Raw genomic sequence first — 26,732 nt, forward strand, 5'->3', positions numbered from 1 at the left:
CGTCTGATAATGCGGTTCGATGCTCCTCCGTTCTAAAGTCGCTGCGCCCGTGGCAGCACTCTCATATCCTCCGACTCCACCACGACGTCCGTTCCTTCTCCTTCCCCCGCCCGTCCTCAACCTGTCCGTCCCTCACCTCGACCCCCCGCTCCCTCAGTATCTCCTTCCCCTTCTCACCCACCAAGATCCCTCCTATAGGTTTCTCCCGCTCCTGAGATATAGACTGAGCGGAGGAAGACGCAGATTTGGCGGCTCTCCGCGCCTTGATTTCCGTTACGAGGGCTTGCATACGCGCTTGTTCGGCTGTTTGACGGGCGCGGCAGGTTTCCCTGGAGATTGTGGAGGTTGGGGATGTCGGAGATGGAGGGAAAGTGTGGATAAGGGTGATGGGCGTGGCAAGGGAGGACAGAGAGGAGGAGGAGAGGGTCAGTACGCTCGCCTCTGCCCCCGAATCCCGCGTCCGCCCGAGCGGGCAGAACTCACCAAGCTCCTAAACTTCCGATTCCCCACGCCGCAACCGCCCAATTCGCCGCGCTCCCAACCTCGCTCCACGGACCCGCCGTATCCCCTCTCAACGTCCCCCTCCTCCCCGCTCTCGAAAAGACAAACCGCATCCCGCCTATTGATGCGCCCGCTACGATTCCGAACAGCAGGGAAGTGCGTGCGCAGGGCATGGAGGGGAGGCGTTGGAGGTCGGTGAGGGGCGAGATGGTCTTTGCTGCGTCGAGGAGGGAGGGCTTGCGAGATGGTTCGGTGGAGGAAGAGGCTGGTGCGGACGGCGGTGGTGGTGCTGTCTCGGACGCCATGGTGCAGGGTGGAGGGTGTGGGAGATTGTCGAGTGCAGGATGAGGGCGAGTCGGGATCGGGAGGTGCGGTTGCTCGGCGGGCGCGTCGGGCGGCGTCTAGATGGCTTGTGGCGGGTTGTGAGAGCTCAATGTGCTGTCCTGGCAGACAATGGAAGCACGGCAAGCGGTGAAGGTGGCAGACGAAGGCGAGCGGTTCGTCTCCGCGCCGGGTTGAGAAACGCTCATCTCTCACGACAGCGTCGCAGGGCTCATACAGACTCGCAAGACAGTGCTGAGGGGCGCTGCGTCTCCCTCGACGCACCCGAGCGTCCGCCACGCGACGACTCCGCTTCCTCGTCCTGCTCGATTCTCGCACTGAACTCGACCGACTCGCTCGCGCGCAAGGTCAAGGTGAAGCGGTGATGGGCGCACTGGCACGCGATCGGCTGGAATGCGGGCCGTCGTTGTCGCTCTCGCACCCACCGTCGCTTCTCGAGTCCCGCTGCCCAACTCGCCTGCGTTCCTCGATCGCTGCCAAAGTTCAGACCAGACTCTGCCTCGCTTTGCGCGTGAAGGTCCATCTGAGGCGGTTGCTGACAAGCGCGACGCTCGCCAACTGCGCTCGACTTTGAGCGCGATGCAGTACCAGCCCGTCCTCGATGAGTTCTCCGCTCCTTCCGCGTCGTCCTACACCGGCAGCTCCGGTCTCGCCGTCGCCAAAGCTCGACGGAGGTGCTTCATCTGGCTCGCGCTCGTCTCGCTCGCTGCGACGCTTTCCGTGCCGTTTGGGCAGTTGAGCGGAGACGCATCGGCACTCGTCAAGGCTTGGAGGACGCAGGGCGGCTATTGTCAGGATGCGTACAATCGGCCGGGATGTGAGTCGCATTGTCAACGTCTCTCGGTTCTCTCCACGACGACGTGCTCACGAAGCACCTCGTGAGCGCAGACATCTATCGCGGCGAAGGACCGACCGACATCCGGTGCGCACGGCTGCAATGCCGGAAGAAGCGATACCCTGCTCACCCCATCCTTTCCTGTTGGACAGTTGGATCCCCTACGACGAGTCCGACTTCGACTTGAACCCAGTTACGCTCGAAAACGTCCTCGAGCCGCCGCTCGAGAAACTCGTCAACGCCCCGCCTTCGTTCAATACCTGGATCCGCGACGCCCCTGACCTTGAGAATGCCCCGGAGCTTGACTTCATGCGTGGTCGAACGGTCGTGATGGTCGGAGACAGGTGCGTCGAGGTCCCTTCGGTGCGCAAATGCAGCACACATATTGACGAGGGGAAGTTGCGGGTCGGAAACAGCCACGACCGACGGAACATCGAGGGTTTCTGTGCGCATCATGTGGCTGCTGGAGGCGTCGTTAACTCGAAGGGCGGGCATGTCGCGACGAGCTGTCACTTGCCGGTGCGCTTCGCCCTTCTAGCGCGGGACATGACAGCTTTTGAGCATAATTGACGACTTTCGGCGCAGGCGCTCAATTTTACGATGGCATCGTGGTTTCACTACGGTTTGGCAGAGCCGAGCGAGGATTGGTACATGTCGAACCTCTCTCCCGTCGACAACCCTCCGCCGTACTTCCTCGAGGACCGCATAGATTCGGTCTTCGTCCCCGACATGCTCGACATCGGCCAGCCCGACCTGATTATCCTCAACTCGATCTATTGGGACCTCCGCTACGTCGTCTACAAAGCCTCGCACGAGGGTTGGGCGTGGCAGTTGAAGAGGGTCACGAGGCCGATGACTTGGAGGGAGCTCGAGTGGCACAGGCGGAGGTTGAGAATAATGGTGGAACTCTTTCGGGAGAGGTTTCCAGGAGTACCGCTCATGTTCCGGCTGGGTGAGTAGCTTGCGCCTCCTTTCCAGTACTCGGACGGAACTGACGCTCGCTTCGCACGTGCAGGCCACCCGCGAGCGAACAACGAGCACAACGGCAATGTCGCGATCTACCAGATGAACGAGAGCGCAAGAGCCATGATGGCTCGTCTGGGCGTTCCCATCTTTCCCTGTGCGTTCTCGTTCCCCGTGCACTTCTCCTAGATCCGATCACCTCTCAAACGAGATTGTGGCCGCTGACTTGGCTGGTAACGCAGGGGGTTCGCTGCTCGAAGGCGAGACAGACTACTGTACGCTTCCTCCACTTCCTCCTCGCCTCAGCACACACAAGCTGACCTTCTGATTGCTCAGCGGACGTCATGCACGTCAAGCCCGTCAGCCAGCCGACCTATCTCTTCAGCGACATGGCGCTGTATTACCTGCGACGAGCGGTCAACGGGTGGAACAAGTGCTGAGGGTTCTCTCATCTTGTTAGGTATCTCCTGTGTCGGAGTCTGCACGAAGCGCGCATATCCTCTAAAGAAGGGCTCGTAAGACTGGGCGAACGAAATCGAGAGCAATGACTAGCTTGTGCTACGCAACCTCCTTCGCCGGACTCGCTCCTCACAACCCCATGATGACGTGATACAGCAGCCGATTCCACCAGTCGACGGGACCTGGGAGAGAAGCGCAATGAGGAGTTGCGAAGGTCAGCTTCTTCTGGGTGAATCCGGGCGGAAGGGGACGAGCGCACCGGGCAAGCAATAATGCAAGCAGTCTTTGTCGGGCATGCGATGACCGTCAGGCCGCAGCCTTGTCGCGCCGACATCGAGGAAGATGTGCTTCGGATGCTGCTCGAGCGTCTTTCGCCAGATGTCGTTGTACAGATCGAAACCTTGCCAGTTGTACGAGTTGTGCATCTCAGGGTCGTCGTGAATGAGCGGGGCGGAGTAGCGCGAGCAGTCGTTGTGACCCGGGACGGAGGAGCGGACGATGAGCGTGATGTGAGGGTAGCGGTCGATGAAGGAGATGATCTCCTTTGTCATCCGCTCGTAGCGAGCGAGCGTCGGTGGCTGTCAGCGAGCGTTCGTCAGCTCTGAAGACCCTTGAGCTCGCCATGAGCGGACACACAGCGTGATCGCCCCAATGGGCGCCTGTGTTGACCACGACGAATTCTTTGTCCTCAACCATGTGCGTCCATTTTCCTGCGAGAGCTACGAGCGTCAGAATCCCTCGGTCTCGGTCTCGTCAGATCACGCACGAGAACTCACGGACGAAGCGACCGATGTCAGCAGGCTCCTCCTCGTCCGGCATGAGCAGCTTCCAACCCTCAGGCTGGAGGAGGTAGTCGGTTCTGCAGACTCGGAGAGCATCAGGAGATACTGCGCATAATACAGTGCCGCAACGAGCGCACCTGACGAAGCCAATCTGTCCTGCGCCGTCCTCCAAGGAGAAGTTGCCGACCTCGTAGTCCGATAGGAAGTCTCGCTCGATATGGTCGCCCATCAAGCATTCGAATGATTGGCTGTGCTGTAGTTGAAGCGAGTCGCCGACGAAGAGGATGCCGCTGCCCTTCTTGCCCTGCCGAGTGTTGCGCGAGAGGCGGCGGACGAAGGCAGCTGCGTCGAACGAATGCAGCTGGCAGTCGCGAGGCTGCCAGCGCCAGCTGTTTGCTGCGGCGAGACGAGGTAGCTCGGACGGCTCGCTGGTGAAGCACATGAGCGCATGGCGGTTGTCGTGGCAGGTGTAGCCGGCCGAGACTTTCAGTCGAGCCCAGGTGCGCCCGTCGACAGGCGCCGGCACCCAGCTCCCTTCAGCAATCTCGTCGTTGCGACAGTAGCGGAGGCGGGAGAAGGTGCTGAGCGTCGGCAGGTCTGGCAGCGCGTCGGAATAGGTTGCTGCGCTGAAGAAGAGGAGGATGACTGCGACCGCGAAGAGCCAGTACCACTGTCGGCGGCGCCTCTGCAGCGGCGAGAGTGCCGTGTAGGGATAGCCTGTCATGCCTCCGTGCGCCGAGGACGACAGTGGGTGCTGGCGGCGACTGGATGAGGTGCTTCTTCAGCGACTCGGTTCGCAGGTGGGGTCAGGATGCCCAGACGTGTAGGCACGGATAAACGTTCGAGGTCGAGGCTTAATTCGCTGGGAACCTGCCGATCCAACTTCTGAAGGAGAGAGCAGGTCGAGAGCAAGCGCTGGAAAGCGTCGAAGGACCAAGCCAACTGGACTGCCGCCTCGCGATACTGCTTCTGTTCCGCAAGAGCGCGACGCCCAGTGCGCGTGCTAGCGAAGTCGACGAGCGGCGGGAGGGTAAGCGGGAGAGAAGCGTCGGGCAAGAGCTCTCGCACGACCAGCTCGCGGTCTCGTCGTGCTGGCCCTGATCGCACGCCGAAACGTGCCAAGGACCGTTGCAGCGACTGCTCGTATGCCCGCACATCCCGCCAAGCGGCGTGGCTGCCGCTATCTCACCTCGACTCATCCTCGTTCACCGGCCGGTCGACACCGTCATCACAGCCGCTCCGTGCGCTTGCCTTCCGCCCAAACGCTCTTCAGTATCTCCTAGCAGGATGCAACCGCTGCAGCCCACGCGTCGGCGGCGGAGATGGGATCTGCTCGCGCTTTGTGTTTTCGTCGCGACCGTCCTTCAGTATCCCCGCTCCCAGGATCTCGCAGAGGCCCTTGACGTGCCCAATGGTCCGCATCTCGCAATCGTCATGCCCTTCACCGCCGGAGACGTTCCCAAGATCGGCGCGAACCTGCTGGCTTGGGAGGACTTCCCTCCGTGCCCCGGTTCTTTCCTCCCCCGTTCCCGCCCTTCATTCTACTTCTACGCTAACAAGAAGCTGCCAGACTCTGTGCGGGACGAGATCGAGGACTTCGTTCGCGCTTTGCCAGGACGTGCTCGACGTTGCTTCCGAGGTCAGTGCTCCCGCTCAACTTGCACGGGGACCAGCAGGAAGTGCTCCAGGCTGACGCGTTCCGCAATCTCTCGTGCTCAGATTTTCGCTTCGTCAGTGCCGAAATCCCGCCCGAGCTCGACCACTACGACCCGGATGCGCGCGACAGCTCGTGGGTTGCCGGACCAAATGAGCAGTTCTATCAGCTCATGTCGAGCAACATCACGGCGCTCGGCACGACGCACGTCTTTATGATGGAGCCGGACACTCGACCCGTTCAGCCAGGCTGGCTAAACCAGCTGGTCAAGGTTGTCGAAGAAGCGGAGCCTTTCTGGATCCGTGGATCCGCCTTTCGCCCCGAGTGCGCGCAGCGCAAGACGTCGCATCTCAATGCAGCCGAGGACTGCCATCAGCTCGGCTCCGAGATTGCCGACCACATCAACGGCAACGCGCTGGACAACATTGGCGACCCAGCTTTCATCAGTTTCCTCGACGCAGTTCGCGCCAGCACGTTCGGTAAATGGCCATTCGACCTTGCCTGGCTTCGCTACATCCGCTCGCCTGAGAAGGAGGCTCTCCGTCGCCGCGTCGCCAAGAACTTCGTCTACACCGACCTGATTCAGAATCTCGGACCGCAGACGTTCGCCCTGCACGACTTCCGTCGCGACAACCCCTGGACCTTCTTTGTCCATAGCGATACCCCCGGCCACAATGGTACAGCGTCGGCCAACTCGCTCGAAGCCAAGGCGCTGGCGATTGCCCCGCTCATCGAGAACCCGCTCAAAGCGTCACTCTTACCCGCACTCAAGCTCGTCGCCAACCCGCCGACCAACAACGTTATGCTCGCTTTCGGCACGAGCAACTACCTCGACCTCGTCCGCAACTTCGTCCACTTTGTCCGCGAGGCCGGCATCGACAACTTTGTCTTGATCGCGATGGACGCCGACACGGTGGCATGGGCCGAGGAGGAAAAGGTGCCGTACTACTCGTACATCGACGATGAGGTCGCGACGCTCGGCGGTTCCGACTCGTACAAGTCGGACGGGTTCCGCCGCATCGTCAACCGCCGCTGCTCGGTCATCTCGACTGCTCTCCGCGGCGGCTTCAATATCCTGCAGTCCGACCTCGACGTCGTCTGGCTCAAGAACCCGTTCCCCTACTTCTTCAACGGCGACTACGAGTACGAGATCCAGTCGGACGGCCGACGCGGCTTCACCGAGCGCGACCCTGCAGCGCCCTTCCGCGACTTTGTCAACTCGGGCCTCTTCTACGCTCGCGGAACGCCTCGCATGGCCGATTTCTACGACATCCTCATCCGCACCGTCGCCGAGAACCCGGAGCGGCGCGAACAGCATCTCCTTAACACGATTCTCCAGGAGAACGTGCTACGCATCCACTACCGCATCCTCGATCCGACTCTGTTCCCGAACGGCTTCCAGTACTTTGCGCGCGCCTTGCCAACTCGCGCCGGTGTCGAACCTTTCCTGATCCACAACAACTGGGTCGACGGCAAGTTCACAAAGGAGTACAGGTTCCGGGAGATTGGCATGTGGACGCAGGACCCACCCGAGTACTACGACACGACCGAGCGCAAGTACCTCGCCTTCTACGACCCGTCAATCCCGAACAACGGCTGGAACAACCAGCGCAACTCGCTCCGCGCCGCTCTCGCCATTGCGCACATCCTGAACCGCACGCTCATCCTCCCTCACTTCTATTCGCATCACGGCAAGCCCGTCATCGTCACTCTCGATTACTTCCTCGACTACGACGCCTTTACCGCGACCTTTCCGGTGGGTTCTGCAAATCTCCTCCATTCCTCCGATCCCGAGACTGATTGCTGGGAGGCCCTTGCGCAGGACTTCCGCGAATCCGCTTTCCTCGACCGCGTCTTTCCCGACCCGCCCGAGCACATCTTCCATATCGACATCGGCAGGTCGAGCCTCGGACCTCTCCCGCATGGCGTCCCGCTCATCACCTTCAAGGCCAAGGGCGAGTACCGCGGCGCGACCGACGAGGAGATCAAGCAGTGGTTCGCGCCGTACCAGGACGAGACGCTCATCCGCCTCTCGAGCGCGTTCCGCCGCTTCCACAAGTTCGTCGACCCGGTCGAGAACAAGGCGTTCAATGACATGCTGTACACCGGCCTGACACCTGCGCCCTTCATCCGCAACATGGCGAGCTTCATCGCCAAGAAGCTCACCGAGGCAGCCGAGCACAAGACGGGCAGCCCCAAGTTCAACTGCGCCCACATCCGCCGCGGCGACTTCCCGTCGGTGCACCAGGGCGAGAAGACGACCAAAGAGCTGGCGCATATGCTCGGCACCATGATGGAGAAAGATCGCGTTACGTACATCACCTCGGACGAGTCGAGCAGCTACCCTTTCCGCGACACCTTCCGCCAGCAGTTCCCCGAGGTGCACTTCTGGCCCGAATACAACCGACCATGGTTCGAGCACCTCTACGACGACGAGCTCGGCGAGTCGATGCGTGTCGGCGCCGTCGAACAGCGGGTCTGCGCCTGGGGCGACAAGTTTGTCGGTGCGTCTCCCTTTCGACTCGGTCTTGCCATCTGCGAAGCTGATTCGACTTGCGCTGTGCAGGCAACATCTACCCGACGTTCACGACGCACATCTGCTACCTTCGCGCTCAGCTCGGCCGCAAGGAGGAAGATCTGCCGCGACATCTACGGTCGTAGATATCCGGCCGACTGGGCGTACTTCTGAGTGACTGTGCGAGGAGACGAGGGGCGTGAAAGTCGTCTGTCTGTATCTTCGCTTATCGTGTCAATCGCACGCAACTCGCACGTCTCGGCTTCGGGAGATGGGAGAGAGGATGTATGGCAGAGTCACAAGAGCTAGCCGCGGATTGAGTACAGCTATCCTGCCCAGCTCAGCAAGCCTCGTCTGCCCAAGAACGCTGCCGAGCCCAGCGTGATTGTCCTCCACCGCTCTTAGCCAGACGCGTGTGCAGGTGTCGCAGCGCCGATTCTAGGTGGAGGAAGACGGGGAGGGAGGACGCGGACGCGAGCAAGAGTCCTGCAATGGGGAGAAGGCGCTGAAGAGGAGAAGTCGGGCGAAAGGGGAGGGAGAGCAAGGGTCCGCCGTGAAATGTGGGGTGAACACCGTGCACTGACCGGTACTCGTTGTCTGCTGCCTCCTGACCCCCCTCTCCGTCAGCAAAGGTTCCGCGACCGAGAGATCCGACATCCTGACGAGGAGCTGGGCGCAGGCTGAGCCGACGGGTCCTCGTTGCGGGCCGGTGAGTGCGTGCAAAGCGCTCAACAGTAGCGTCTGCAATTGACCCAGTCTGCGAGGTAGCGAGGAGAGCGTCCCGACCGTAAGCGAGCGAGCGAGGGAAAGGTCGAGGCGAGCCGCGGGCGAGCGTTGGGGAAGCGTGCCAAGTACAGCGCCTGTGCGAGTATGCGAACGTACGCGCGTGGCGATCTCCCAGCGAGTCGCGGGAGCACAGAGAGGTGGGCAACAAGCCAACCTTGACCTCGTCGCGGTTTCGTCTTCAACCTGTTGGCACGACGGCTTCTGCCTTGCTTGCTGCCTCTCTGACGGCTTCTTGCTGCTCAACAGCTCCTCCAGATGCCTATTGAAGCTGCTGCAGAGGCATCCGAGCGTCTCCTTTCAACCTCTGACCGCTCGAGTGATGAAGACGCCAGGACCGAAGCGCAACCCTTGAGGGAGCGCAGCGGCACTCATACAGGACGCCAAAAGATGCGCAGACCATTGGCAAGCCGGTTCAGGCCTTGCGCACTGGCGACGGGCGCGCTTCTCCTCGCTTACTCTCTCCTCGCCTTGAGGCGGTCCTTCTCTCCATCTCCAGCTCACCTATCCCGATCCGCAGAAGCAGCGTCATACTGGCGCAATGAGCTGGCAGAAAACGAAGCGGCACAAGCGGAACTCGAACTGCGCTTCGAGGAAAGACAGGCCCGCCGACTTTCTGCTCTCTCCCGCGCAAACTCAGTTGGCCTGGAGCGCAATGACCGCTCGCTTGGCTCTGGCACTCCCGTTGTGCTAAATTGGCCTGCGCCGCCCTACTTCTGGGCGAGATACTTTGGCACGGGGAAGGGAGAACGGATTGATGTCGAGGGCTGCGCCATCGAATGCAGGCTGGTCTCGGGGCCGCTGAACGGCTCGTTACGGGCGAACGCGCATGTATTCATCGAGTACAACACCTGGCGGGGGCATATCGAAGGTCTCCCGGAGGAAGGCCCGCGATCGTTGGCACACTACCAGAAGACGGCTCTTCACTCGCTCGAGCCCAACTCTGCCCTAGTCGAGCATTCTGATCAGCTCAAGGTACGTCCTCAAGCTCGGCGCCATTACATGGGTACCGCACTCGGGCGTCTTTGCTGACACGCATTTTCCTCCTTGCAGCTCTTCGACATTTTCTCCCACTTTTCGGCGTTCGCCGACATTCGCTTAGAAACCTATCCGCGCATACTGTGCGATGGTCTCCCGAGCGGAGCCTGTATCGGAATTGCAGAGCTGGAGGACGCAGGGGTTGCTGACCGTTGGTTCGGCGTCGAGCGTAACAAGAGGTGAGTAAGCGCGCCGGTCGACTGGCCGAAGACTATGCTGACGCTTCTCGTGACTCCGCTGCAGCCCGTTCTTCGACGACGAGCTTGCGAAACAGGCTCCGCTTCCGGCCGGCGGCGTCCGCTTGGCGACCTTCATCTCGAACTGCGGCGGGGGAACACGTAATCGCCTCATTGCCGAGCTCACGAAGGAGGGCATCATCTTCGACCACTACGGCAAGTGCAAGGAAGACGTGTTTGGGGGTAAGAAGCAGGTGCGCCTTGTCCGCTTCCCCCATCCTTCGTAACCGAAGCGATTGACGCGTCTCGCACCCGCAGAACTACTCGAGCATCGTCGCCGAGCTGGTGCGGGGGCACGGCTGGCAAGCGAAGATGAAGGTGCGAGACAGCCTCTCGCTTCTTGCCCGCTTGTGCTCCTCACTCATGCCATCCCGCTCGCTCCCCGCAGATCCTTGCACTCTACGACTTTGTCCTCGTTGCAGAGAACACCGTGCTGTCCGACTACATCTCGGAGAAGACGACTCAAGGTCTCCTCGCCGGCGGCATTCCTATTGTCCTCGGCGCGCCCAACCTCGTCGACGAAATCCAGGGCAACTCGCGCGATCCGGTGTTCATCGACGCAACGCAGTACTCGCCCGCCGAACTCGCCGACATGCTTAAGGAGCTCGCGGCGCGACCAGACCTGCGCGTACCGTATCGCTCGTGGGTCAAGCAGCTCCCGCACCACCCGATCGTCGAGTACGCTCGCCGAGCGAGGGAGCACGACTTCACGACGCGCAACATGATGACGCCGATGTGCAGCCTGTGCGAACATTACCACGAGTTTTACGACTGGAGCGGGGAGGCTCCGCTCTCCTTTCCTTCGGTATACCCTCCCTGATCGTCGTTCGCAATCGTTCACTTCACTACGAGATAGTTCATGGGTTGCAGTTCTGCTTGGTCCGAGTGAGGAGTGAAGAGGAGCGCGTCGGAAGGAGAGCAAACGGGAAGACGAAAGATCCGCCGATAGCCAGGTCCGTGCGACAAGACCGCCTCCGATCAGTCACCAAAGCTGCATTGGTAGTTCCCCTTGCCAAGCGGGCACAGCTGCGTGCGGTTCCACAGACCGCCGGCGTCTCGCACTTCGCCCCAGAGCAGGTCCAAGTAGTTGAGCAGGAGCTGCGCCTTCTCCATCTGCGGAACATGGAGAGCCGAGAGTGACGAGAAGTGGTCGAAGGAAGAAGACGCACGTCTCGAAACAGAGCGATGGAAGAGGGTGAGAGGACGAAGGTAGAGGCGAGCGAAGGAGAGAATGAAGCGAGACAAAGGCGAGTCAGCCTTCTCCGCGCGCGCAACAAACGGGAGAGTAGCGCACATTGACATTCCACATGTAGTGTGTGCCGTCAAAGCTCTTGGCGCCGTCCGTCATGCCGTACGTCTCGAGGACGGCCATCTTTCCCTCGGCCGCCGTCTCGCTCGAAGTCTGCATGCCATCAAGCTCCTCCGCAATTATCTGGTTGTAGCGCAGGACCTGGTCACCGCCCTGCTCCTTGAGGTATTGCGGCGGCTTGTTGAGACCCGGAGCATTGATACCGATCCAGAGGAGTAGTGGGCGTGGGAATGCGGTTGCTGCGTGGGCGAAGAGCGGCTTGAAGATGCCGAAGCGAGGGATGAAAGGGAGGAAGTGACAGTGCAGCCCGAAGGACTGGATGATGGCTGGACTGAGACCGCTGCGACTTGGCGGCATCTGGTCTCGCCAGTCGAGGTAGGTCGGGACATAGCGCGAAGGTTCCACAGGACACGGCAGCTGCTCGTAGCGGAGCCAGACCTTGCCATTGCACACTGGCTCGCCGTCGAGTAGCAGATCCTGCGTGTCGAAGAGGGCGACTTTGCGGCAATCCTTCTTGTCGTCGAACAGGCGGTCGCCCCAACAGACTTGACGTGCTTCGGGATCCTGCACGGCGCCGTCTGGTCGGTCTCGCAGGATGAGGAACAGAGCGTTGGTGAGGTGTCGCATCAGGGAGTCGCCTCGAAGGAGAACGCCGCCAAACCCGTTCTCGAGGAGGTCGCACGCCTCGAGGCGCGTGAAGATGTGTGGTTGAGGGCAGTGTGGGAGCCTAAAGGAGAAGTCAAAGCTCGAAAGAGAATAGGTAGCATCGGTGGGAGGGTTGCGCGAGGCGCCGTCTGGGTCGACCTGAATGTCGGCGACGGCGGCGAGAAATTCGGTCGACGAGCATCCCTTGCTGTGGTACTGTGGTCCCAATATCCGTCCACCTACAACTGTCCTCAAGGAGCCCCTGCGCAATCCGGCGGATGCAAGTGTTGCTGCGGAGGAGTCGGTCGCCCTCAGAGCCACAGCGGCCTCGGCTCGCAATGCAGCGAGTTCTGCATACAGAGTCCCTTCGACTAGCCACAGTCGAGCGAGAGACGCGCAGAGCAGTGTGGCGATGAGGATGGCGGCCGAAGTTCGCAGTCGGGACTGAAGCAGAGAGTGAGGAGCGCGGGGACCGTCGTAGTGCAAGCTGTTCGGTGCAAGCTCGTAGCCGTCCCTTGCAAAAGGCATGTGTGCCATCCGCGTCGCTCGAGGGTGCGGAAGAGCGTGAGCGAGGAAGGTAAGGGAGACAGGCTGACACCGTCAACGCTTGTTGAGCGATTTCGCTCGCCAAGAGCGGCTTCTTTTTCCGCAGGTCACAGCACGATCCATTTGCGCACTGCCTTTTCGACCGCTGGCGAGGGGAGAGCGTTCCCTCGTCCCGAGGAAAGCGTTGCGGTATCAAGACACAACGGTAGAAGTAGGTCGAACGCAAGTGACTATCTACAGCAAAACCTCGTTCTTGGCAGACTTGCTCAAGACCTTGCTCGGCAAGACGATGCACGAACGGATGTGGACCTCCTTGAGCACCGAGACGTCCTTGCCTGCGCATGGAGCAAAGCGACGTCAGTCCGGCCGTACCACTACGAAAAGGACGACATGCGGCGCACCGAGGATGGCAATGCTCTGCTGTTGGCCGCCAGCAAGCGGCGCGCCTTCGACGCGAGCCCAAGGACCGATCTTGCACTCCTCGCCAACGATACTGTAGAGGACGCATGCGTTTTTCTGCGAAGCGGATGTGTCAGCGGGTGCCCAGCGATCTGTAGGTCGGATGCAAGTTGGAGGAAGAGAGAACGCACGTCGATGACGGTGTTGTCAAGAATGATCGACTCCTTGATGCGCGAGCCAAAGCCGACCTTGACGCCCGAGCCAATGCTGACGTTGGGGCCGATCTTGGCTGTGTCGTCGATCTGAGCGTCCTCGTGAATGAAGCAGGGCTCGACGATCTCGGGACCCTTCTTCTTCGAGTAGTCCGCCCGAGACTTGGCGAGGATGGTGGGCGAGCGGCGGCGGAGAAGAGAGGGGTTCGTCGTCTTGTACGAGGCGAGAATGAGGGCGTTGGCAGGAATGGCCGAGCTGCGAGCGCAAAACTCTGTGAGGACCGTGCGTAGGCGCCAGCATCGTGACGGGGCTCACGCTGCGCTCTTGATCTGGACCCAGGGCGACGTCGTCTGGTAGGCATACAGCTTGCCGGTGTGGGCGAGAGGAGACAGGACGTCTTGCTCGAGCCGAAGTTGCTCGTCGTTCGTTGCCTCCGGATCATCCCTGTCCGGAAAAACATCAGCGCGGGTCGAAAAACACGGTTTGGCGCTACTCACGAGGAGCGCTTGAGCTTGGTGTCCATCGCGTCGCGGATCGAGGTGAAGAGGAGGTTCGAGTCGAAAAGGTACAAGCCGGCGTTGACCGTGTCGGACAAGAATTCCTCTGGCTTCTCGACGTAGTGCCGAGCCTGCGTTACGTCGGAAAGCCGGTGAGCGGATGTACACGAGAGGGAGGAGAGAGGTGCTGTGCGAACCTGCGAAGTCTGCGGGTCGATGACGACGCAACCGAACTTGTTCGCCTCCTCCTTCGGGACCTGCAGAATCCGAGACGTCAGCTCCCATCCGGCGCATCCGTAGCGGAGAGCTCACCTTGACCGCCATCATCGTGCCAACGCCTCGGTGGCCGCTGTGGAACCTCTGCATCTCCTCGAGGGGCCAGCCGCAGACGATGTCCGAGTGGACGACAAAGATCTGGCTAGGGTTGCCCTTGAGAATGACATCGCGGTAGTGGTAGAGGCCTCTGCGAGCGGGAAGTCGAGAAGAAGGTGGTTAGCGGAGCAAGACGAGATTCGGGACGAGGGTAACAGCGCACCCGGCGGTTCCGAGACTCTGGTACTCGCGCAGGTACCGGATAGAGAGGTTGGGGAAGTCACGCGAGGCGTCCTTGATGAAGGGGTTGATGACGGCCTCGTCGTCTGTCCGTAGCGAAGTCCAACGTGCGAAGCGTCAGCCAACCGTGCTTGCTCGTGCAGGGAAGTTGCTCGTACGCACAGAATCCGATCAGCAGGACTTCGGTCAAACCCTCGACGCTACAGGACGGTCAGAAGAAGGTCAGCTCGCTGTCCCCCTCGTCGACCGTTCGAGGGTACTGAGCGCGTCTGCCCTTCTCAGTCGCGCGCTTGGTTCGAAGACTCACTGGCTGAGTGCAACAAGCGAGTGCCAGATGATCGGTCGTCCACCGACGCAGAACAACGGCTTCGGGACGTCGAGCGAGAGGGGACGGAAACGGGTTCCTGTTGAGCGACACGCGAACGGCGGGGTCAGCGGGTGCAGCAGGGTGCGCGGGAGCACAGCATCTCACCCTTAGAAGGACCGCCAATCAGCAAGACAGCCTTGGTCGTCATTGTCGCGCGACGAGTGAGGAGGAGGAGACCAACCTCATGACGGTCGGACTTTCGATCGCGAAGCATTTCATCTCGACAGTCAGGCAAGCACAAACGGGGGCGTAAAGCGTGTCATTCACAGATGCAGGCATGCGCGACCCAACAAGCCCCATCAGACCGGCCGCTGCATCACCACCGAACCCATCAAGCCGGCGTCCTTGATCGTCTGCGAGTCGTCCGTGAGGTCGCGGCTCGGGAACGTCGTCTGCAAGACGTATGAGCTTGAAGCCTCGCCTGGTCGGGACCTGTGTTGCGAGGCTCAGTGAGGTGATGAAGGCGGAATGCGACATCGAACTTACGCGTTGATGTAGCGGCGGATGTCACCGACGTTGTGCGTATGGTTGAACGTAGCGACCATCCTGTATGCGCAAGTCCGTCAGTAGGGCACCCGGGAAGATGAGCGAAGTGAGCGCACCTCTCGCCGTTCCTCAGCCTGATCTGCACCTGCGTCGTTGGCTCGTTCCTGTCCACCTCGAACTGAACGTCGCCGCTGACGGGAGCGTCCGGCGCTTTCGGATTGCCGATCAGTCCACTGAACATGCGAGTCGAGCCGGTTGTCGCGGGAGCAGGGGAGGGAGCGGGACTCGACTCAGGGAAGGGTGAGCCGGAACCGAGGCGGTTGCCCGAGCCAGTGAACGGGCCTGACGGCTGCGGCGCCTGGCGAGTCCACTTCTCGCTACGGCGCTCGGCGATGCGGAGCTCGACGGGCTGGTCGTGCTTGACCTTGAGGAAGGAGATGGGCGCACGCCTGCGCGAACGAGCTGTCAGGGCGGCATGGGCGCAGCGTCAAATCTGTGCAACGCACCCTGCTTGAATTGCCGCCAAGAGCTCCCGATGGTCCTCGTAGCGCATCAAGTCTCCGTCGTCGATCGAGAAACCGTCCTGCCAGAACGTCAAGTGGCGGATCGCGACTTCCTCCTCTTCGTTCTCATCTTCGTCCTGCTCTTTCGCGTTCGGGTCCGGAATGTATGTAGAGGGCGTTTCGTCCGAGCCGAGCGTGTGTGCTGGACGAGTCGGAAACCATTAGCGACTATCCGCATCCAGGAGGACGTGGGACGCACCGCTGCCCGTGAAGAAGGATGGCCTAGGCTGCTCATCCGCGTCTCCTCCACCAGCAAGGCGACGAGAGCCCCTATGCGAGCATGGACCTGTTAGCTGAGCCTGCCGGACTTGGTGAAGAGGAGAACGCACTCGCGAGCCTGCTGCAGAATGTCCCTCAACATGCCACCAACTCCGCCACGGCGCTGGTCGTCCGGGTTCTCCACCGAAAGACCGCTTGAAGGCGGAAGGAAAGGTCAGCGAAACGAGCACTTATCTCGGGCGGAAGCAGCGGCTCTCACCTCTTTGCTCCGCCTGCGAAGAAGTGTGTCGGGTCGCGTCCCTCGTCGTCGTGGTCGTCATCATCGTCGTCGCCGCTTGGAGGGAACGAAGGGCCGGTGGAGGAGGAAGCAAGGTCGCGGAAGCCGGTGATGCGCGGTCCTCCGGTCGAGCGCATCGGGTTCGAAGGCGTCGCAGAACGGCTGCTCGACCTGTCAAGTGCTAGGTTAGCCAACTGACGTGCCCGTCGAGGCTGCCCAACTCACGCGCTGCTCCTCTGGCCCCATCCAGCCGGGAGAGGGTCAACCGGCGCTCCGCTCAAAGTGTACGCTCCGCTCGACTGTGTCGCCTGCGTCGATGAATGAGGTGCCGGAGGTGCCGGAGCAGCACCTTGTTGGCTCGACCCTAATACAAGCTGGGCGGGAGCTCCTCCAGCGGCGTCGTCATCTCCTTGCGGGTTGTCGAAGAAGGCGGCGACGGCGGCCTGCGGCGGCCGTGTCAGAGTGAGCCCGAGTACGCTGTTTTCGCCAATGCTCCACGCACCTCGACATCGCCCCCAGCCGACTCGAGGAAGAAGGAAGCCTGGTTGAGGCTGCAGCCAGTGATGGAAGCGATCTGGGCGAGTTTCTCCTGCTCAGCTGCGCGGGAAGGAGCGAGGGGTCAGCCAGGCCTTAAAGCGCCTGTTCTGGTCCATTCTGCGTGCTCACAAGCCATCCTGTGCGAGTCGACGCGTCGTGGCGGAGGCCGACTCTCGTGCGGGGCGGTGTTCCTCTCCTCGACTTCGACGACGCTCTCCTCTCGAGACGATGAGCGCAAACAACCTGCTGGCGCTACCGCTCAAGGCCACAGACTCGGTCAGTGTCGTCGCGACCGGCCCGCAACGTCTCCTCCTCGCTGATTATCGCCCAACATAGCTGCCATCTCTCGCAGACGAAATCATCGCCTTCGTCGCATCGGCAAGCGAGACGACGCATCCAGCAGCTGTGGAGGAGGATGCGCGGGCGCTGCAGGCTCTGCGGGAGAAGGCTTTGGGAGCTGGCGAAGCGGCAGTCCCCCTCGTCAATCTCGCTACTTTGACAGACCTGACGAGGTGCGCATCATGCTGGATTGCTGCCATCGCATGCTGGCTAAAGACCCCGTTACAAACAGATACTACGCCCAACTCACCTTCGCCAAGTCCCGGCTGCCCGCCTCGGTCCGTCCTCTTCATCTTCCGCGACAGTCTCTCGCCGCTCACGCTTCCGTCGACAGTTCCCCGTCTCCTTCCCATGGTATCCGCTCTTTTCGACTCCATCTGCCCTCCCTCTCGCATTAGGCTCCTTCTCGACGGTTTCTGCGCCCGTCGCGCTGCCCGATCTCGACTACGAGCGTCTCGCTGTCCTCTACAACCTCGCTGCTGTGCACGCAGCTCTCGGGACAGAACGGCGGAGAACAGATCAGGAAGGTATCAAGGCTGCAATCGCGTCTTACCAGGTCCGTTTGAGCACTTCTTTCTGTTCAGGAGCGGGACCTGACCAACCTTGCCTGTGGCAGAATGCAGCTGGCACCCTCTCTCTCCTGCTTGACCAACTAGGCGACTTGCATAGACCATCTCCTGGAGCGTCGCCTTCCATCTGGCCAGCCGACCTTGCTCGACCGACCATCGAAGCTTTGCGGGATCTCTGCCTCGCCCAAGCGCAAGAAGTGGCTTGGCAGAAAGCCGTCATGGGTACATCTGTCTCTCACGCCGTCTTGAACGGAAGCTGACCTGTCCATCGAACTGGCAGATCGCCTCAAGAACGGCAGCGTCGCCAAGCTCGCGCTCCGTGTCGCCGAGTTCTACCAACAAGCGCAGCAGGCGGCCAACCTCGCACGAGCTGGAACGGGTTCTTCAGCGCCTTTCCCCTTTCCCGAGGTGTGCTACCTGCCCTGACTCTTCCGAGCTGCGCTCACGAATGGCGGCGTCACGCAGGACATCAGCCGATACCTCGCCGTCAAAGCTGCACACTTCACTGCCGTGGCGCAGTACCGGCGAAGCATCGACGACCTTGGCGCAAACCGGTGCGGGAATCGTCGCCTGCTGCGTTCTTCCCTTGCTTGCACTAACGATGATTCACCAGGTATGGCGACGAGCTTGGCCGCCTGCAACTCGCCGATCAACAGCTCAAGCAAGCTGTCGCGCTCGGCAAAAGCGGTGTTCCCCTTCCCGTGCTGAGTGACCTCAAGGTGCGCCGTTCTGGCGTGGCATTGCTCGACCAGACTCGGGCTGACTCTCAGCGGAACAGTCGCTCCAGAAGACTGTCTCGGAGAACCTTGCGCGCGCCACGAAGTGCGCATTGAGCTGTCCTTCTCTCCTGTTCTCGCTTACATCCTTGCCGGTGCGCAGAGACAACGACCTGATCTACCTTGCGACTCCGACACCTTCGTCGGTCCTGCCATCGATTGTCTCCGCCACACTCGTGAAGCCCGTTATTCCGCCCGAGCTCGCTTCACCTCTCAAGTATCTACACTCGCAAGGCGGAGGGCTCGGCAAACCCCTACTCGAAGCGCTTGTGCCGAAGGAGACGCTCGAGATCCTGTCGCTTTGGGAAGACCGGAAGAAGACTTGGCTCGCCGACAAGGTTACTTCGACAGCGCGAGAGCTGGATGCGGTCAGCACTGCGTAAGCCTCGTCTCACCCTCTATCTCTGCTCGAGTGCTTACCTGCTCTGGCCGACAGATGCTTGACTGAGCTACAACTTCCTGCTGCGCTCGACGCCGTCCAGCAACCGCTCGGCGTTCCTTCAGCGATTTTGACGAAGGCGGCAGCGATCAAGAGCGAAGGCGGGATCGCGAGGCTCGAAGCGATGATGAAGGACGTCCGGCGTGTTGCCGAGGTCAACCGGAAGTTGCTACAGGAGGTGCGCAAGGCTCTCAAACTCACCACGATGTCAAACTGAAGTCGCATGCTCGCAGTCGGAAGACCTTATTGTGGAGGAGTCCGCGGATGACGCCGCTCGACGAGCCGAACACGGCAGCCGCCGCTGGACGCTGTCCCCGTCCTCCGAAATCGCCGCTCCACTCGCGCAGCGAGCTGGACAGCTTTCGAGCTTCCTCAGAACGGCTGCGCAGAGCGACAGCACAGTCCGAGCCAACTTCGGCGAGTGGCAGAAGGTCCTCGAAATCTTCGACGCTGGTCAGGTTCGTCGTCCACACTCGCGACTTTCGCCTATTCCATACTGATGAACTTCTGCTCGTAGGACGCGATCGCTCGTGCCATTCCTTCTGGCGATGCGTCGAACGTCTCGCTTGCAGCGCCACAAGTTGCAGCCGCCCGTGACTTGCGCGCTCTACTCGACGAGCTTGAAGGTGTGCAGGCTGCGCGCAGGCGCCTCGTCGAGGCGGCGAGAACGGCTGTCGCCCAAGCCGACATTCGAACGCGCCTGCTTTCCGACCATGCTGCCTCGCCTACATCCTCAGGAGGACTCGCCTCGTTCGAGCCACTGCTTGAGGCGGAGATGAAGAATCTCGCCGAGCCGTACGAGCGCGAGCTTCTTGCATCCGACTCGCATCAGCAAGACATCCTCAGCAACATCAAAGTGCAGTCGTCTTCCTACAATGTGCGGCGGCTGCTGACTTCGTCGCTCGAATAGGCTCTCCACGAAGTATTCGTGCAGCATCGCCGGGGCCAGGCGAGCATGCGAGAGCGCGAAGAAGCTCTTCAGCGCTTCGATACTGCGCACGTCAAGTACTTCGATATGCTCACGAATCTCAAGGAAGGCTTGAAGTTCTACGCCGACCTGTCCAAGTTGGCTGGCGAGCTGCGAGACTCGGTCAAGACGGTGCGCTCAAGTGGCACTTACTGTTGAAGACCCCGCTGATCCTCTCGCTGTCCCCCAGTTCGTCCATGCCCGCCGAAACGAGGCTGACAACCTTGAGCATGCGTTGGCGTCGCGGGATGTGCAACCGCCCCATCCGCTCACGGTTCCCGAGCAAGCTCCGCGAACCAGGGCAGGTCCGCAAGCGCCAGCCGAGACGCAAACGCCGAGGCGAGCGACGAGGTCGAGTGCGAGAAGCGATGGGACGGGCGGCCACAACCCCTCCGCTTCGACGCCTTCGCGCCTTTCCGCCCGTCACGCAGCAATACCCTCCCGTCAAGATAGCCGCGTTCAACAAGTCGAACCAGCAGAGGAAGGATGGAGCCCAGCCCAAGGCATTCGCTTCGGCTGATGACGGGATGGATTTCCTCGAGTTGCTCTGCAATGTAGCGGCTTTGATGATCTCGCGCTGCGTCCCGGCGGCCGAGAGTACTCGGGAATGCCAGCAGGCGCAAGCAAGCGGCGGTAAATGCTTCGTCTAATCGCGCCACGGAGGAAGGGTCGAACGAGTTACTTGTGACAACAAGGGACAGACTGCTGCGGAGACGTCTACGGCGTGCGTGATCTGCGACTGAAAGGGTATATGTATGGGAGAACCTGTATCGACATTGAGGGGAGGACGGAAGGAGCGGGTGAATCAAGAAGTCCGTGAATCGCCGTCCTGGCCGTGCGTCATGCGCACCAACCGACGCATGAGCTCCTCGTACGTCAACAGCGTCATAGCGGACGCTGGAACGGTGCGCAAGAGGTTCACGCCCAGTCCGCGATAGAATCCGGCGACGCCTTCCTCGCGCAGGATTCGCTGGAACGTCTTGACGACGCCTTCGAGAGCCGGAGCGGCTCGAGGAGATGTCGCCGAATTCGTCGTCGGGAGACCGTAGTTCGGCACCTTGTCGCCAACAGCGGCTGCATGTCGGTTCTTCTGGATTTGCAGTCGAGTGCGAAGGACTTCGTGCGGGTAGGTCGCGATGGATGCAATCATCTTCGAAGCGGATGAACAGACGAGAATGGTCGACGAAGGGATGTCGGAGCCGTCCTCGGGTCCTGCGAGCTCAATCCGGTTAGCCAGGTTCGGCGCGATGCGAGAGACTCGAGTCACGTACGGGACATGACCTTGAAGCGCTCGTACAAAGGGAACTGTACGGCGACGTGCGCAACACCGAACAAGCTGGGCAGCAGACCTCGGTAGAAAGCCTTCGGTCCTTCCTCTCGATAGATGCGGACGAGCGCGTCCCAGGTGTGCCGGTAGCGTGGCTCGTCGGCGCCCGACTCCTGGGTCATGAAGCGAGTCTTGACTACCCAGAGCGGGTTGGTGAGGATGGTGCCGCTCGCGCCAGCGGTCATTGCCGAAAGAATGTGAGCGACGGGATCATCGGGACCTGGCAAGAGAACGAGCGCCGGTTAGCGTGTCGCTCCTCGTCTCGATCGCCTGCTGTGGCTTTCCCGCGGTCCAAGGCTGCATGCGGGCGACGGGATCAGACGCTCCTTTCGGAAACGTTGTCGTGTTCATGAGCATCCGCCCTCCGAGGAGAGCGGAAGGTTCGTCAGAGGTCTAAGGATACATTGTTTGGTTGTTCATCTCGCCCCGTCGCCACTGTGGTTGACTTTGCCGCGCAAAGACCGCTGGGAAAAGCTTCGTTCGAGCTTGACAGACGGACGAGCTCACCTCGGATGTCCTCGAGCTGCCGCTTGACCTGGTCGTAGACGGTGAAGTAGATGGCCCAGGTTGGCAGGTAGCCGATGATGGTCGGTCCAAGCCCTCGATACAGCCCGCGAAAGCCGTCCGTCACCCAGATGTGTCGAGTGAGGCCTGCAGCGATGCGCGAATGCGGCGAGCGTAACCGTGTAAGCGCGCGGCCATGGCAAGAGGGGGTGACCCCAGCGAAGCCAGTCGAGAGGAAGCGGGAGTGAAGGGAAGGAAGACAAGAGGCGAAAGGGAAGCGTGAGGGGAAAAGACTGGACGAGGCGGCGACGACGGGACTCACCGAGGACGCCAGCTGCTCCGTTCGATGCTCCACCTGCCTGCAACTTGGTTTTGATCACGTCGAGCGGGCACGTTACGATGCTCGTGACGAGTCCTGCGCCTGCCCCCGCCAGCATCGACTCTGCGCCCCGAAACCACACGGCGCCCTTGAACCGCTCGCCTTGCGGGTCCCGGTCCGCAATCGTTATCCGCATATTGACCGCTCTGGCGCTGCGCCGCGCCCCGCTGCTGTCGTGGTGAAGCGACCCGAGGCCGGCGTGTCGACGAGGCGGACGGCGCTAGTCGGCGCAGGGTCGCGTACGGCGAGGGCGGGCCCTTTGCGTGGTCGAGCTGACACTTGTTGACGAGCAGAGGATTCTGGCACACTGAGCGTCCGCGAGAGGATGGAGACGGCCAAAAGCAATGATGCAGGTGGGGTCGTTGGAGGAGGGAGAGGAGGGCCGGAGTCGAGCGTCGTCTGCAACGTTGGGGAGCTCTACCTTGGCGAGACTGTGACGTGTCTTACGAGCGATAGCAGGAAGTCCAAGAGGACTGAAAGAGAAGCCAATTCTTCGAGCAGGACCGGACGAAAGAGGCATACACAGAAAGTACGGACGGCTTACGTCGCGGAAGCGGTTGCTGCGAAGGATGCCTTGCACCCACGAATGCCTCGAGGCGTCAAGATTGTACTGGAGACGAGGAAGAGCCGACTCGCCCGCGCACGAAACGCCTCGCAAGCGATCGCAAGTCGCCAGCAGCATCAATCGCTCCATTCCGCTTCCTCGTCCGAGTCGTCCGTATCCTCCCCTCCGCTGTCCCAGTCCGTTCCGTTGCGCTTCTCCCGCCAGCCGAGCGGGATTGACGCGGCAGGACTCTCGAAGTTGTCGGAGGCGGGATCCTCGTCTGATGGATAGTCGTTCCTGTAGTCGTTCTCCTCTGGCGGAATCGCAGGCGGATGCGTCAGGTACAGATCCTACTGGCACGCAAACCAGCGAAGTGCCCCGCGCACCATTGCTGTCTTGATCAGCCAGGTCCTCCTCCTCGGAGCTTGGGTCGACGTCGTTCTCGTGCACGAGCAGGGATCCTTCTTCGTCGTCCGACAAGTCCTGCATACCTGCACTGCGTCAGACCGGAACAACGTCAGCCCAGCCCGTGGTGACGGAGGGCACCGCGCAAGACTCACAGCTGCCCGATGCGCCGCAGTCCGCTCAGACTGCTCACGTCCCAACCGCCTTCGCCGGTATGAAGCACACTCGTCGCACTCGCCGCCATAGCGGTACTCGTATCGCGGTAGTAGACGTCGTAGACAAAGTCGTTGTCGCTGTCTCCTGTTTGTGAAGATTCGAGCAAGGATGAAGCGGGTTGGAGACTGGTCGGATCAGAATGCTTGTAGTGCGCGTGGTCGTCAGATGGGGTGATCGACTCTTGGACTGTGCGGAAGGCGGGACAAGCAGTCAGCCGGACCGGACGGTTTGCATCGACTTGCGGACGATGGGACGCACGGGTGAGGTACTCCTTGAGCATGTCGCCGAACTGGTCCATCGCCATGCGGTCGTCCTCAACCTTCGGCTCGCCTTTTGACCCGTACCCTGGTAGTCGCGTACTGCTCGTCCGCTCCTCGCCTTCTTCGATGGCATCGTAGATGCGCAGTCCCGCCGCATCCGGTGAGCCGCTGTAAGTGCCCGCATCCTCGTCACCGGACTTCTGCCGCACATCCCGCGTCGTCAGGACCCGCGGCGGGCGCAAACCGCGCCTGATCTCGTCGTCCTCTTGCCTTCGCTCTTGCTGCAAGCGTTTCTGCTCCGCCGCCGCCGCCGCGTCGCTCCCCGCATCAAAACCAGCTCGTCGCTTTTCAATGATGCGGTAACGCTGAAGTCTCGCCTGTGCATGCACCTGCGAGACTCTGCTCTCGGCATTTTGGGCGATGGCAGGCGGCGCATCAGAAGGGACCGAGGACGAGGCTTCGCGCAGGGCGCGAAGTGCGGAAGGCAGCTTTCGTCGAGTGGGCGTCGGCTGAAGATTTGGCGAGCCGGGTGTCGATGCGGTATGAGGGGATTGGGGGGTGGATGGTCCCGTCCGAATGGCGGCGGAGCGAAGAGAGGAGGAAGATGCATGGCGAGACAAGGCAGGTGGAGGGTGTGTGAGAAAAGACTGGATCCGGTCCTGTAGCGTCCGCAGGAGAGAGCCGTGAGCAGCGGGATATCGAGCTGAAACGGCAGAGCGGTGCACCCTCAAGCTGCGAGTCTTGCTAGGCGTGGAGAACGAGTCGATAGATACAGTCTCCGCGAAGCGAAAGATCCCTGCGGAACCACCGAGTTCGTGAGCCCAGGGTCGCCGCGAGAAACGCCAGAGAAGTCGACTCGCCTCGAGGGGCTGTACCGCTGCCCTGTGCTGCCTCCTTGTTGGCCCTGTCGCTCCGTCTGCGCTTTGCGGACGGTTCGGCATGATCGAACACTGCACAGAGTGAGCGAGCGAGGTGATGAACGTCACTCCAGCGAGTTGAGCGATGAGAATCAGGAGGACGAACCGAGGGCGTCCAGCGGCTGTAGCTGGTGCGTGCGCTTGCGCTTGATGCGCAGAATGGCAATATGAGTCTGCCGCCCTTCCTCGTGCGACATTTGACAGCTGGTTCGCGGTCAACGGTCAACCTCTCTCCTCTTTCGCTCTCGAGCCCGCTTTCTCGCTTGCTCGCCAACGCCAGCGCTGCTAACTGACTGTGCAGCCCTCGACTCTTGCTCTACGTGGCTCGTATTGCTGCTGCTGAATGGCCTAGAGGCCGCAACACAACGCCCGACGATGGCCGCCGCCGTTCTCGCACCTCCTGCCCCTCTCCACCCGGACCCAGGCGCGCTGTACGACTCGGACGACTTACTGGCGCTGCGAGTACTCGACGGTGCAGGTGCGGAACTCCATAGCGCAGACTACACCGATGACCTCGAGGACCTCGTCTCGTGCGTCTGTTTCCCTCGCACTCTGCGCTCACGAAATGCAGGCCGGCTGCGTTGACGCCGCTGCCTACCCGCGTAGCCTTTCTGTCGCACAGCACCTTCGCTCCAAGCGCTCTCACCAAGGACTGCTCTCGTCCCGTCCGTCGACGATTCTCCCAGCTTCGGATCGCGACTCGACCACCCAGAATTATCCTCGTCCCAACCCAGTCAACACGGCAGTGCAGAGCTTCGGCTCTTCTGTACGTCAGCAAGACGAGTCCCGTCCTCTTGCGATCGAACGTGGCGGACAGCGAAGCCTTGTCACTCTCGACAGCTCGCGCGAAGCGTCCGACGACCAGTCGCGGCCTTCGCCAGATCGACCACAGGCGCGTCACATAGGCAGCAACAGTCCGACTGAGGCGGAGCCGGCAGAAGCGGAATGGGAAACGCTGCAGGTCGGCGGGACGTCCCCATCAGCCTCCCCACCGTCTGCTCTTCATGATGCCCACTTCACTTCCGCTGCGGCTTTCTCGAGCGGAAAAGGCCCAACGGACAGTCGCAATGGACGGATCCGTCGACGCGCCGTGACGCACTCGCCGTCCTCGTTCCTCTCCTCGAACCAGACGTCGACGGCTACACGGAGCGATCCTGCCTCGCAGAATCGCGAGTCTGCGTCTTCCACTCCTACGCCTATCTCTCGCTCTCAACCTCGCAGGAAGTCCCTCGCGACAGCGAGCTCTGCTGCCCACAGGCATGGAGGGCGGCCTGCGGCTTTTCCTCCAGCTTCCTCTCCGCACCGTCCAGACGTCGCCGCACTTCACGCTTCGGAAAGGGCGTCCCCCGATATGCCCCATTGGGCCGACAGTCCCGCCCCGCTCATCTACCGCACCAGCAAAGGCGACCTCGACTACGGCGACGCCACGTCGGGCACGCGACCACTTCGACCTTCCGACCGCGTGCTACCTGCAGTAGCGCGCAGACTCGAAGCCGAACGACTCAGAGCCCTCGCGCAGGGCGATGAGGGGGCGGCACATCGCTTACTCGTCAGCGAATGGGGAGCGGACGGATCGCCTAGGCGGGCGGTTGAACTGCAGGTTGTGCCGAAGCGCGAGCGACCAGAACCGAATTGTCAACGGGCGGACGCCATCGAAGCAGCCGTCGACTCGGGTCCTTCGCTCGCAGCCCCTTCTTCCCCTCCGTCCACCTTGAGTACGCCGGCGGCGATCCAACAAACCCGCCTGCCACCAGCTTCGATCGTTCGCGATAGCAGCGTCCGTCGCTCAGACCAGCCTGCGCCTCCTCTTCTCGCCAAGACCGACTCCAAGCAACCTCCAGCGACCGCACACCCTGCATTCGACAAACCGGTCGTTGGCGTCCAGCCGTCACCTCCTCTCGTCGATTCCGGCCACGATGCTCAGGAAGCCGGCTGCTGCCGCTGTGTTGTCTCGTAGACGGCCTGCTCGCGCTGTCCGCCCATGTCCCCCTTCGCACCAGCATTCCACTTGCTTTCTCGCTCGTTCTCTCCCCCTTTTCCTTTCTTCTCCACTTGCTTGTTGATATGCATACTCTACGTTGGGCCGCCATTGGCTTGGATTCGGTTAATTGCAGTGGACTACGTGATGCCTCGCCCGTCGCGCGGGAGGCGAGCGTGTTGCAACTTGAGCTTGAGCGTCAGGCAGACTTGGCTGGTAGGTCGGTGCACCCGCGAAGATATCATAGCAACACGGCAAATGAGAGCAAGCAGGCGAAGTACTTGTTGTCTGCTGAAGGTGCCAGCCGGAAAATCGAAGAGACGGAGCCAAGACGGAGCAGGCGAGCAGGCTCGCTCGCCGACAACTCGCTGCAAAGCGGCCTCACAACGTCCTA

The 26,732-nt window shown here is 61.3% G+C and overlaps 12 protein-coding genes across 12 annotated transcripts; 5 read left to right on the forward strand and 7 right to left on the reverse strand.

Annotated features, from left to right (window-relative positions):
- Positions 1-61: 61 nt before the first annotated feature.
- Positions 62-806, reverse strand: RHTO_07581 (Cox20/FAM36A family protein; the record flags this gene model as incomplete). Its single annotated transcript, XM_016421237.1, has 2 exons — positions 62-329; positions 484-806. The coding sequence occupies 2 exons, from the start codon at positions 804-806 to the stop codon at positions 62-64; spliced, it is 591 nt and encodes a 196-aa protein (XP_016274358.1).
- A 616-nt stretch (positions 807-1,422) lies between these two features.
- On the forward strand, positions 1,423-3,081 carry RHTO_07582 (uncharacterized protein; the record flags this gene model as incomplete). The annotated part of the gene is made up of 8 exons (XM_016421238.1): positions 1,423-1,660; positions 1,732-1,765; positions 1,831-2,022; positions 2,095-2,197; positions 2,264-2,630; positions 2,694-2,798; positions 2,884-2,916; positions 2,978-3,081. 8 exons carry the CDS (start codon positions 1,423-1,425, stop codon positions 3,079-3,081), a joined length of 1,176 nt encoding a protein of 391 aa, XP_016274359.1.
- A 148-nt stretch (positions 3,082-3,229) lies between these two features.
- Positions 3,230-4,606, reverse strand: RHTO_07583 (DUF231 domain containing protein; the record flags this gene model as incomplete). The annotated part of the gene is made up of 5 exons (XM_016421239.1): positions 3,230-3,282; positions 3,360-3,678; positions 3,737-3,810; positions 3,877-3,959; positions 4,020-4,606. The coding sequence occupies 5 exons, from the start codon at positions 4,604-4,606 to the stop codon at positions 3,230-3,232; spliced, it is 1,116 nt and encodes a 371-aa protein (XP_016274360.1).
- Positions 4,607-5,169: 563 nt separating this feature from the next.
- On the forward strand, positions 5,170-8,197 carry RHTO_07584 (glycosyltransferase family 77 protein; the record flags this gene model as incomplete). The annotated part of the gene is made up of 4 exons (XM_016421240.1): positions 5,170-5,521; positions 5,602-7,292; positions 7,359-8,040; positions 8,103-8,197. The coding sequence occupies 4 exons, from the start codon at positions 5,170-5,172 to the stop codon at positions 8,195-8,197; spliced, it is 2,820 nt and encodes a 939-aa protein (XP_016274361.1).
- Positions 8,198-9,092: 895 nt separating this feature from the next.
- RHTO_07585 (alpha 1,3-fucosyltransferase, glycosyltransferase family 10 protein) lies at positions 9,093-10,928 on the forward strand (the record flags this gene model as incomplete). The annotated part of the gene is made up of 5 exons (XM_016421241.1): positions 9,093-9,809; positions 9,888-10,051; positions 10,116-10,302; positions 10,367-10,426; positions 10,497-10,928. 5 exons carry the CDS (start codon positions 9,093-9,095, stop codon positions 10,926-10,928), a joined length of 1,560 nt encoding a protein of 519 aa, XP_016274362.1.
- A 158-nt stretch (positions 10,929-11,086) lies between these two features.
- RHTO_07586 (uncharacterized protein) lies at positions 11,087-12,590 on the reverse strand (the record flags this gene model as incomplete). The annotated part of the gene is made up of 2 exons (XM_016421242.1): positions 11,087-11,221; positions 11,403-12,590. 2 exons carry the CDS (start codon positions 12,588-12,590, stop codon positions 11,087-11,089), a joined length of 1,323 nt encoding a protein of 440 aa, XP_016274363.1.
- A 252-nt stretch (positions 12,591-12,842) lies between these two features.
- RHTO_07587 (mannose-1-phosphate guanylyltransferase) lies at positions 12,843-14,850 on the reverse strand (the record flags this gene model as incomplete). Its single annotated transcript, XM_016421243.1, has 11 exons — positions 12,843-12,943; positions 13,010-13,124; positions 13,199-13,475; positions 13,536-13,664; positions 13,718-13,848; positions 13,915-13,974; positions 14,030-14,180; positions 14,253-14,355; positions 14,432-14,469; positions 14,577-14,673; positions 14,742-14,850. 11 exons carry the CDS (start codon positions 14,848-14,850, stop codon positions 12,843-12,845), a joined length of 1,311 nt encoding a protein of 436 aa, XP_016274364.1.
- Positions 14,851-14,935: 85 nt separating this feature from the next.
- RHTO_07588 (ubx domain containing protein) lies at positions 14,936-16,854 on the reverse strand (the record flags this gene model as incomplete). Its single annotated transcript, XM_016421244.1, has 10 exons — positions 14,936-15,068; positions 15,123-15,182; positions 15,239-15,571; positions 15,629-15,827; positions 15,885-15,955; positions 16,015-16,098; positions 16,164-16,352; positions 16,407-16,624; positions 16,684-16,778; positions 16,848-16,854. 10 exons carry the CDS (start codon positions 16,852-16,854, stop codon positions 14,936-14,938), a joined length of 1,389 nt encoding a protein of 462 aa, XP_016274365.1.
- Positions 16,855-16,946: 92 nt separating this feature from the next.
- On the forward strand, positions 16,947-20,328 carry RHTO_07589 (pH signal transduction protein; the record flags this gene model as incomplete). Its single annotated transcript, XM_016421245.1, has 15 exons — positions 16,947-16,994; positions 17,055-17,230; positions 17,290-17,335; positions 17,392-17,613; positions 17,674-17,848; positions 17,907-18,034; positions 18,092-18,180; positions 18,240-18,345; positions 18,405-18,448; positions 18,506-18,781; positions 18,839-19,019; positions 19,075-19,299; positions 19,359-19,697; positions 19,752-19,940; positions 19,999-20,328. The coding sequence occupies 15 exons, from the start codon at positions 16,947-16,949 to the stop codon at positions 20,326-20,328; spliced, it is 2,574 nt and encodes an 857-aa protein (XP_016274366.1).
- Positions 20,329-20,613: 285 nt separating this feature from the next.
- On the reverse strand, positions 20,614-22,154 carry RHTO_07590 (mitochondrial NAD+ transporter; the record flags this gene model as incomplete). The annotated part of the gene is made up of 4 exons (XM_016421246.1): positions 20,614-21,020; positions 21,080-21,355; positions 21,643-21,786; positions 21,962-22,154. The coding sequence occupies 4 exons, from the start codon at positions 22,152-22,154 to the stop codon at positions 20,614-20,616; spliced, it is 1,020 nt and encodes a 339-aa protein (XP_016274367.1).
- Positions 22,155-22,699: 545 nt separating this feature from the next.
- On the reverse strand, positions 22,700-24,557 carry RHTO_07591 (transcription factor Iwr1; the record flags this gene model as incomplete). The annotated part of the gene is made up of 7 exons (XM_016421247.1): positions 22,700-22,875; positions 22,949-23,058; positions 23,123-23,369; positions 23,442-24,102; positions 24,169-24,239; positions 24,304-24,393; positions 24,467-24,557. The coding sequence occupies 7 exons, from the start codon at positions 24,555-24,557 to the stop codon at positions 22,700-22,702; spliced, it is 1,446 nt and encodes a 481-aa protein (XP_016274368.1).
- A 178-nt stretch (positions 24,558-24,735) lies between these two features.
- On the forward strand, positions 24,736-26,317 carry RHTO_07592 (uncharacterized protein; the record flags this gene model as incomplete). The annotated part of the gene is made up of 2 exons (XM_016421248.1): positions 24,736-24,890; positions 24,967-26,317. The coding sequence occupies 2 exons, from the start codon at positions 24,736-24,738 to the stop codon at positions 26,315-26,317; spliced, it is 1,506 nt and encodes a 501-aa protein (XP_016274369.1).
- Positions 26,318-26,732: the final 415 nt, after the last annotated feature.

The sequence above is a fragment of the Rhodotorula toruloides genome (genome assembly GCF_000320785.1).
Source record: "Rhodotorula toruloides NP11 unplaced genomic scaffold Scaffold7, whole genome shotgun sequence".
NCBI lineage: Eukaryota > Fungi > Basidiomycota > Microbotryomycetes > Sporidiobolales > Sporidiobolaceae > Rhodotorula > Rhodotorula toruloides.